This window comes from Mytilus trossulus, chromosome 13, assembly GCF_036588685.1.
Source record: "Mytilus trossulus isolate FHL-02 chromosome 13, PNRI_Mtr1.1.1.hap1, whole genome shotgun sequence".
In the NCBI taxonomy this organism is placed as follows: domain Eukaryota; kingdom Metazoa; phylum Mollusca; class Bivalvia; order Mytilida; family Mytilidae; genus Mytilus; species Mytilus trossulus.
This window is the reverse complement of record NC_086385.1, coordinates 45,497,345-45,508,045: the sequence shown is the minus strand read 5'-3', so window position 1 is coordinate 45,508,045 and position 10,701 is coordinate 45,497,345. Positions and strand designations below refer to the sequence as shown.

At 31.9% G+C, this 10,701-nt stretch overlaps 1 protein-coding gene across 1 annotated transcript; it reads right to left on the bottom strand.

Moving 5' to 3' along the window:
* Window positions 1-2,113: 2,113 nt before the first annotated feature.
* LOC134694665 (uncharacterized) lies at window positions 2,114-4,844 on the bottom strand. The gene is made up of 4 exons (XM_063555710.1): window positions 4,735-4,844; window positions 3,776-4,278; window positions 3,263-3,357; window positions 2,114-2,277 (listed from the first exon to the last, which is right to left on the bottom strand). Exons 2-3 carry the CDS (start codon window positions 4,275-4,277, stop codon window positions 3,296-3,298), a joined length of 564 nt encoding a protein of 187 aa, XP_063411780.1. The 5' UTR covers window position 4,278; window positions 4,735-4,844; the 3' UTR covers window positions 2,114-2,277; window positions 3,263-3,295.
* Window positions 4,845-10,701: the final 5,857 nt, after the last annotated feature.

Below are 10,701 nucleotides of genomic sequence, written 5' to 3'. Positions count from 1 at the left end.
GTTAAACCATTTAAAGTCTAATCTATTTAAAATAAAAAAAAGTATACTTAGATATAGGAAGATGTGGTGTGAGTGCCATATATATCTATATACAATCATGGAAGTTTTTGAAAAGTGGCCCGAACGTTGTGACCATCGAAAATTTGCAATAGAAATACTAGTTAGGAACACATAATTTTAATAAAACAGCTAGTGTAGTACTCGCACGAACGCCAGATTAAGTTAGAGGGGCGATATTCCGAAGCGTTTTTTTAATTATTGGTCACCCGTGTTAAGAAAGAAAAGGGAGAAATCCAGACAATTATCGACCAATCACTAACGTTGTTGCGTTTGGACTTAAGAATTTCCCATAATGCAATTATTGCATATGAATAAAAAAAACTATTATACCAATTGAATAAAAAAATATTGCATGCAAATGATTTTTTATACCAAAAGAATAAAACATATTGCATTTGAATGAAAATTATACCATTTGAACGAAAAATTATACCATTTGAATGACATATTATAACATTTGAATAAAAGATATTGCATTTAAATGAAAAAAATATATATCATTTAAACGAAAACTTATACCATTTAAATAAAAAATATTGCATCTAAATGAAAAAGTATACCATTCAAATAAAAAAAAATGCATTTAAATGAAGAATTCAAATATACCAATTAAACATAAAATATTGCATTTAAATGAAGAATTCAAATATACCAATTAAACATAAAATATTGCATTTTTAAAAATGAAAAATATCGAATTTTTGCAACCTATACCATGCCATACTAGAAATAGTGAGAGTTTTAGACCAAAACGTCCATAACATCAAACACACAAAAGTAGTTATCTTGAAGGCACTTTGTTTCAAGTATGATTAAAAACCTAAATTAAAGGCCGATTTATTATTTTGTTTCCAATTCAGCCTTTAATATAGGTTTATAATCATACTTGAAACTATGAAATTATATTTCTATGTAGCAACCTTACTGTAGCGCTTGCATATACATGGATTAAATATATTTATCTTTCTCCCAGTTAATACGATATACAATATAGCTAGTGTTTCCTAACATGATAGTCTCGATTCATAGCGTCACGAATTAGGGACTGCGAAATTAAAATGTAACATTTAATCGTTCAAAACTTATATAGACTAGTATTCGACCAATAATTCATAAGGTGAATATTTTCGGATCTCTTTGATAAGACAAGCACTATAATGAACTTGATTATTTCTGGCAGGTGGGATTCAATAAATATCCCCTAATTCATCGTCACCTAAAGTACACAGGGTCAGCTACACATACAGTGGTGCTTTACCATTATCTGAAAGTTATATAATGAACAATTTTTAATTAGGTTGCATAATGTTGAGTGCGTGCTGTCTTGTTGTTTTATTTTTCAAACTGCTTTTCAGATTTTCTGATACTAGTATGATAGTTAAACAAATTTCTTTAACAAATGACTTGTTTAAACTATTGAATATCGGTCAGTATTGGGTAAACACATTAGTGAAAAGTGTTCCCTTTCGTATAAATGTACGTAATTAATGACTGGTAATATGATATAAACATCATGCATTGGTATTAATAGCGTTTTGCAATACGATGAGTGCCACATGTGTAGCAGGATCTGGTAACCCTACCGGTGCATCTGAGATCAACCCCAGTTTTGATGGAGTTCATGAAGCTTAGTCTTTGGTCTTCTATGTTGGATTTTGGTACTCATTCTATTATGTCTGTTGGTCTTTTTTTTCAGCCATTGCGAAAATGTATATTTTATTTTTGAGAATTGTGTTTTCACTGAATGGAATAAGACCTATTAAAAGCACCAGTGCTATTGTTATAGAGGTAGCAGAACAAGTAAACACGCTTCATACTCAAATTTATTTTCTGTATAGAATAATGAAAGTAATTGTGTTTTTAGAGTGTTAAGAAATGGTGCAAATTCTAAAAAAAAAAGCTGTCGGATTTCCCTATGGGCCAGGAAACACAATCGTGCCACTTTAATAGATCGGAAAACAATTGACTGTTAAGTTATAGTTCAAGATGTATATATCGTATGAAACGAAAAGGTCCTCATCGAGATGCTAGGAAAACATGAAAGCAGAGAATATTCAATTAATAATAAATTTTATTCAACAAATAAAGATATCTTTTTTTTTCACATTGTACCCCTGGATAAGCTGTTATAGAATATGATGGTAGTTCTTCAGCAAAGCATTTCATGTCGGTCACTGCATTAAACCATTAGCTTTAGTCTAATGGGGATAAAATCATCTGCAAAATAATGTCAAAATCTTAAAACATAATATCAGGTAAATAAACATTTACTAAAGGTGTGCTCCTATTTGGAAGCACCCTATCATGATATAACAATATAAACTTATATTTATATATATGTACGCAAATTTTACCTACAAACATCCAGCATTACAGTGGAACTTATATAGAATTTTCAATAAACAGTTTTATCATCCTTTGTCAGAAAATGAGCTTTAGGTCATATATTTATTATGACAATTACGAAAAGCAGCAATGAACATACATTATTGAGTGTTTAATTTAAAAAACAAATTAAAATACCAGTTTTTGTCCCTATACCATTTTTCTGTAGCATATTAATGCCGTTTTCTAAATGATTAATAAAAACTGTTTGGATGTAGCTGTTGATTTTTTTCTTAGGAAATGATGACAATGTGTTATGCCGTTGCCTTTAAAACTGGACTACTCTAAGTTCATGTATTTGTGTGGACACAAATGTTCATGTCCTGACGGAACATTGTCACGTGACTCGTAGATATTTGAAATAATTATTTTGCATCTACATACAAACCTAAAGAAAATTTGTTTGTTGATGTACATTTAAATTCGTGGTTCACCTTTAACCACGAAATCCACAATAAAATGGTATCCCACAAATAATAATGAATCCACAGTACACGATTCAACAGAGAATCATGCATGTCGTATAGTGCCCTATACATGTGTACATCCTTGTTGCTGAAGGCCTTACGATTGCAAATAATTTATTACATCTACTTGGTGCATGTATTAAATTACTTTCTGTGTATTCACATGACTGTTATCAACCAATCACTAAGCTTTTATAGTAACATATGCATATACTTACTGTGTAGTCACATGACTGTTATCAACCAATCACTTAGCTTTTATGGTAACATATGCATGTACTTACTGTGTAGTCACATGACTGTTATCAACCAATCACTTAGCTTTTATAGTAACATATGCATGTACTTACTGTGTAGTCACATGACTGGTATCAACCAATCACTTATTTTCCGTTATTGTTGTTGTTGTTGGACAGAAGGAATGGAACGATGAGCAGAAGAAGAACTAAAAAAGAAAAGACAAATTGAATAAACAAATTAAACAACACATTACACTCCCACGTCCAACTTACAGGCGAATATCTTTTCTAAAAATTCCTACACTTATCAACAGTGATCTTATTTCTAAATGTATGTACAAAAACATGTTTGCCTTGTAAACAAGAATGAACGCCATTAAGGTGTTTTGGTCATATGATAAAATTTCTAAATCACATACATTCCTTTATTTTGTTTAACACAATATCCTTACTTAATTTCACTTGTTCAGCTCGTACGATTTGTAAACATGTATATGAATTATAAGTCCTGTTATCCGTTTCACTAAAACACCATTTTAATATGTAACTACATTATATTAGCTATTTTCATCCTAATTATGACTGGAATAGTTGCATATGGTATAGATTTTACACAATACTTACTAAGTCCTTCACTACCGCCGCCGAAAAGTCCGCCACCACCACCTCCGAGAAGTCCGCCACCACCACCTCCGAGAAGTCCACCGCCAAGACCGGCATCGAGACCACCATATCCACCTCCAATACCACCTCCGATACCGCCGTATCCTGCTCCCATTATTGGTACTTGGTATGGCATATAGGTAATTGTTTCGTCAACAAAACCTCCCTTCTTTCCGTAACCAGAATAACCTTTTTTGCCATATCCGGAACTTTGGTGTCCATAGCCAGAGTAACCTCCCTTGCCGTATCCGCCATAACTTCCGTATCCACCATAACTTCCATATCCGGACTGTCCATATCCAGACTGTCCATATCCACCCCCGTATCCACCGCCGTATCCGACTCCTCCATAACTACCTCCGTAGCTAGATCCGTATGCTGAATTACCGTACCCGGTAGCACTGATTCCCTTCATGCCACAAAGGCAAACCAAAACAGCAACTGTGGCGATAGCTAATTTCATTCTGCAATATTTTAAAACGTCTACAGAAATGGCTAAAAGTCAGAAACTGTGACAAAATGCATCAAACAAAAACAACAAACAAGAACTTTTCCATTGAAGAAAATTAGTCTTACTAACGAAAGACCAAACGCTGTCTTTACGAAAACACGAATAGTTTTAGGATTAAATACCCAAACATGTTTTACATATAACATGTATAAACCTTGATTTTTTTACACTTATATATATAAATATATATTATATGATTTTATTCTTTTTTTGAAACTATGAGACGCCCCTAACTTTTGAAAATTATCAAGGCCCACTGTTTTCAAATACTTTTTTATGTTTTGAATATCACAAAACTGTCAATCCCTCCCCCTTTATTGTTTTGAATATTTTGAATTTCAAAGTGATTATTATATTTCTCCACTTGAAACAAATATTCATCAAATAAGTTTGAATTATTATTCATTACCTGTCTGTTGTTCTGAGGACTCGAGAGTGACATATACCGGGACCGTAGTCCGTTTTTATACCAATCAACTACTTCCTACTATGTAACGAGATACGCAACAAGTGCGCATGTATTACATGTAACTCACCCAAGATTATGTAAATGTTTATATTAGCACATACATGTAGCAGTTTAGATCAAACATTCCACTGGTTCATGGCCTTTTTACTTTTTGGTCATTTTTTCAAGTTCCTGAATATATAATTTTATACACATTAATATTTGAAATATGTGTCATGTAGATCATAAAACAATAATTTCTTTTCGAAAGGGCGAACAAATTTCTTTTCAGTAAATAATCTAATGTTTGTCTAGAATATATTTACAACGAAATATTGTCAAATTCAAACACTATTTATTTATCAAACCTTCATTGCTTTTGAATACATGTAAAATGCAATTAATTATATTGGTGACTGGAAAAGTCAATGATAAATTGGAATTATTATTAAACATTAACAAATTTTAGACTTGTAAAATGTTGTATAATTTATTTCTGTAGAACTTAACTTCAAACAAGCGGTCATCATTCATAGTTGTCTCATTTCAATTCGTATTATGGATATAAATAGTAGCGAATCATGGAGAAAAAATAATAAAGGATAGAGAATATGCAAATAAATAAAGAAATTATAATAGAAAATAATAGGGTGCATGCTGATATATAAAGAATAGAGAAAAATGGGGTGTTGAAATACTTATTTAGTTTTAACATATCTTATTTGCAAAAGTAGAAAAAGGGATTGGACGCAAGTTATAACAACATTAGAGACGTCCTCTCCCAATATAAATATTGAGAATGGAAATGGGGAATGTATCAAAGAGACAACAACCCGACCATAGAAAAAACATACTACAAACGAAAATTAGAAATAAAAAGAAAAAAATACAATATAATAAGGAAGAATAATGAAACAACTGGACTGAAGTGAAATGTTGTAAAGTAGAAATTTAGAATGTTAATTGATTTGTTTTAAATCTTTGTGTTATTATGATATAAGATATTGTACGGACTCAAAAATGTCTTTGTTTTGCCGAAAAGAAAGATCACCGTCACCAGCTAATAGAAGCTCAATGGATATAGCATATCTTTCTAATTTTGAAAACAGTATTTCTCTTGCTTCGTTGTGAAAAGCGCACTCTAAAATATAGTGTATAGTGTACACTGTATACTATCCTCAACAGGGTGGCCACAGACTTGGTTTAATATTAACAGACAGACAGACAGACAGACAGACAGAATATTTTATTTTAGTGTCACATACCAATACTGAACAATATCATACATAATAATATAAGTATAAAAATACAAATAAGAATTTAAATCGAAGTTAAAATATCGGTATCCAGCCATGACTGACTTATGAGACACTTTTGCTTTAAAACTTATTCTAACATTCATTTACAAATGAATAAATAAAACTTTTACATCACATTTAAAAAATCAAAAAAATCTGTTATACACAATATTTTCTGCGGTTAAACATAAAATATAAAGATTTTGCTAAAGAGGCTTGTATACAGTCATGTGACATCAGAAAGATAAATTTGTCATCATGATTAAAATCGTAAAAATTTGGGTTAATTGCACTTGCTTTCATAAAAAGATCATATCGCAGATCTGAATAAAATTCACAATGCATTAAAAAATGTTTTTCGTCTTCTACACAATCAACTGTACAATATTTACATTTTCTGTCATTAAGAAGAGTTTTTGGCTTGGTGTAACGACCTGTCTCTATAGCTAAAGGTAGAGATCCATTTCTAAAATTAGATAAAATACGTCTATGTTGTCTATCATTTACATTTTTGAGATATGAACTTGTTTCTAATACATTTTTATAAAGTCTATAAGTACGTAACTTGTTACCATTTGGTTCATTTCGATCTTGATACAATTTTTCAACCCATTCTTGTTTTTCAATTTCATACAATTTTGTTTTAATATCATACATTTTATGTCTGTTGGAATATTGGCTATCAATGATATCATATATACCAAGTTTATGAGCTATTTCACAACATTTCTTGTCCCACGATCGAGAAATATTCATACCCCACATATGGACCTTGTGTGTAATTCTATAGTCATAAGTATATCGCACTCTCAAAAATAGACGGTACGTTTCTAACAGTTCGGCTGATTTTGTTGTTATAAATCCCATATCACCTAACACCGCTATATTCGACGCATTTGATGAACTTCCCATAAAAGTCTACATGCCTTGTTCTGAATTGTTTGAACTTCTCTCCAGTTGTTGTGTCCCCATAATCCGGCTCCATGTAATAGCACGGGTTCAATAAGAGTGTTATAAAGTTTTGTATAAACATCAAATGACATCCCTCCACATGATAAAAAGTTAGTGTATACTGCAGAAAGCGCCCGGCTTGCTGATTTTGTTATCTCTCGGATCGTATATTTGTGTTCCATAAATTCGTTTATATGTAATCCTAAATATCTGTATGCATTGTCAAAGCTAATAGGCATATCACCGCATTTAAAATTGAAGGCTGATCTCGGAGCCTTTTTGTTACGAAAATGTATAATTTTGGTCTTGGTCTCATTTAAAGTCATTCTCCATTTCATACACCAAGAATTAATACAGTTTAACATATTTTGAAGACTCTCTTCGTCCGGCGCGATAAGTGCAATATCATCAGCATATAGCAAAATTGAAACATTCAAATCATCAATGTCAACACCAATATTTAGAGCACGTATGTCTTCAGCTAGGTCATTCACATAAATAGAAAATAATGAAGGCGACATTTTACACCCTTGTTTCACACCAAAATTAACAGGAAAAATATCAGTCAAATAATGTCCCAGCTTCACTGCACTTTTAGTAGCATCATATAAAGATTGCATAGCCTTTAGAAATATCCCATTTATGCCTATACTCATTAATTTATGCCATAACATATCACGGTTTACATTGTCAAATGCCCTCTTTGCATCTATGAAACAAACAAATGTGTCTTTCTTTTTAAGTTTTCTGTTCTTTATAATAGATTGTAACACATAGAGATGATCTAGACAACTTCTGTTTTTTCGGAAACCGTTTTGTTCTTCCGCTAAAATGTCATTCTGTTCGAGCCAAAAACTAAGTCTTTTATTTAATATATCTGCATATATTTTGCATGGTACGGATATAATTGAAATGGGACGATATTCTAACGGGTTCAACGGATCCATTTTCGGTTTTGGAATCGGAGTAATTATACTTGTGAGCCATTCTTCCGGCACTTGTCCTTCGGTAAAACAAAAATTAACAAGTTTATGTAACAAATTAATACAATTATCATTCCGCAATATTTCACTGGGTATTTCGTCTATACCAATGGCTTTACCTAGCTTTGCTTTATACACTGCATCCTTAATTTCTTTTCTACTAATTTCACGGTTTAATCCACTAACATCGATATCGTTTCTGTAGTTATTTTCATTTCGCACTCTGTTTTTGATATCTGCTAAAAACGTATCATCATAATTATTGCACGAGTCGACGCTATTGAATGCCGATTCATATTCTGTTTTCCACTTTTCGAGCACGGTGTCAGTGTCATTTGTAACTTCACCGTTTTCCGTTCGAACCTGATATATACGTTGCGTTTTACGTTCATTTGCTAGTCCTAGTTTCCCTATAGATTTCCAGAAATCTTTCGTATTATGTCCCTCGAGATAATGTAACTGGTTTTGCTGTTCTATTTGATATCTACGTTTTGATTTACGGTTAAATGTATCAAAGTTTTTCCGTCTTTGCACGTATGTACTGCGTAGCGTTGATGATTAACACGATGTAAATCTGAATTTAAAGAACTGCACATATTTCTCAAACGTGTATGAATGATTTTAAGTTTTCTATCCCCACAACTAAAATAGGAAGGTGGCTGTATCAATTTGTACTTCATCTTTCGTTTAAAAATATTTATATTTTTGGACGTACATGTACGTATGTCGGGGTTAAGGCTATTCCATTCTATAGAAGTGGATGGGAAAAAGGATTTTTAAATTACTAGTTATGTCTAGTCTATAACCGGGTACTACATAGTTATTACTGTTTCGAAAATCGTAGTTAGATACTTGACCAACGTGCGGGGGCATTAAATCACAGAGATAATCAGGGGCAGTCCCATTATGTAAAGAATAGAACATATTGAGCTTTCTGGACTTTGAAATACTAAGAATAGAGAATTAATGCGGTGCGGAAATATTAAGAATAGAGAATAATCATTATATATCTGTTGTATGGATCACGTGGTTGTGTATAATAGAACGAACAAGTAGTGTATCCATAATAATTGTCTAATTACAGCATTTTAGTTTGAGGGAAATTAAAATACAATTTTGCCGCCATTGGGCTTGTAATTACATGATTTTGTAATACTTTACATGTTCATGTAAAACGCAATATTAAGTTATTACATAATCAACCTTCAAATCATTATTTTGGAAGAGAAAAGAAATAGATAACAGTTAACGTATAATCTTTCAGAAAAATGTCAAATTTTAAACCTTGTTTCTTTCCTTAGGTGAATACTTTTTTTAGTTCGTCTAATGTTCCTCATAAAACGACTTGCATACATGCTTATTACATGTTACATGTAAGTGTGAGATCTTAATAGCGAAACATTGGGATATTAGGCGTCAGAATTCCTTATCATTAAGTGTCTAATTTTCTCTCTCTCTCTCTCTCTGTTGTTACCATTTTAAGAATTTTTCTAAATTATACCATGCAACACGATAAAATATTCAGCACTTTAGGTGAAAACAACAAAAGATGCAATGCACGTATGTAGGATTCATTAAACAAATATCACGTTTTGTACCTATAATGAATCAATTAGTAATGTTTTTAAGAAAACATTGAATTTTATTGACTTTTCATCAAAATTGATCGTGAAAGATCGGGCAACACATTACCTTGATCGTGATAGACGAGGCGTGACCAGACGGACGCATGACGTTGGTGCATTTTGACCTGTAACACTAAAAGTCATTTCCGTTCCAAAAAATACTTTGATGTACCTTTTAAAAAAATTGACAAGGAATCTTCGTTTTTTTTTTATCTTTAACAGTTAACCTTAACCTGAAATCTTAGAAAAATACCAAAGTCCTGAACAGATATACATGTACATACTGTCTTTGATTGTTCTACCGAACAAAGGACAAAATCAAAAGAAAACAAAATATTCAGGTAACCCAGAGATAATACACATACTATGGATGCGTTTCTTGGTTAACAATAAACAAACGAAACTTTTATCACTGGAACATTTAAGTTTTGACCGAGTTCTTAAATTAGCTTTTCAGTTGGTCGATTTAAAGTTGGAAACTATATTTCTCTTGTGTCATATATGTTTTATGAACAGTTCATTTGTGTAGACCGAAATTTAAATTACAAAATGTATACACCACACATGTCACCACACATACAAATGTACATGTGTAAGCACTGCACCGATCGAACAAGACTTAAGAATCAGAAAACAAATTATGACTTATTAATTAATAAAATTGCAACTAGTTGCAGCAAGTATTTTTTATCAAAAGAAACACACATATTTTATGATGATAAGATACTAAACCACTAAGTAGAGGGATTGTGAATAATTTTTAAACGCTGAAGATTGATTGATTGTTGGTTGCTTTACGCCGCATTAGCACAACAAGGCTATATCGCGGCGAGAGCTATAAATAATCTTTCAATATGTTTAATTGAGGGTTTGAGCTGGCATGTCAGTAATATCTGCTATTAGTCTCTTTTTAATTGTGTATCATTGTCAATTTTGCTTATATATAGTTTTTTTTATTGGACACCCATACTGATATCTGACGCGGATTTTTTTTATGAGTTTTACTGTGCGCATTGCTGTGTTTTTCTTTATAATGCATTGGCTAGATTTATGAGGCGAGGTTTAAGATCT

Coding starts and splice junctions, on each gene's coding strand:
- LOC134694665 (XM_063555710.1), bottom strand. CDS start 4,277: ATGAAATTAGCTATCGCCACAGTTGCTGTTTTGGTTTGCCTTTGTGGC. Junction 3,358..3,775: donor CGGCGGTAGTGAAGGACTTA/GTAAGTATTGTG, acceptor TTTCTTTTTTAG/TTCTTCTTCTGCTCATCGTT.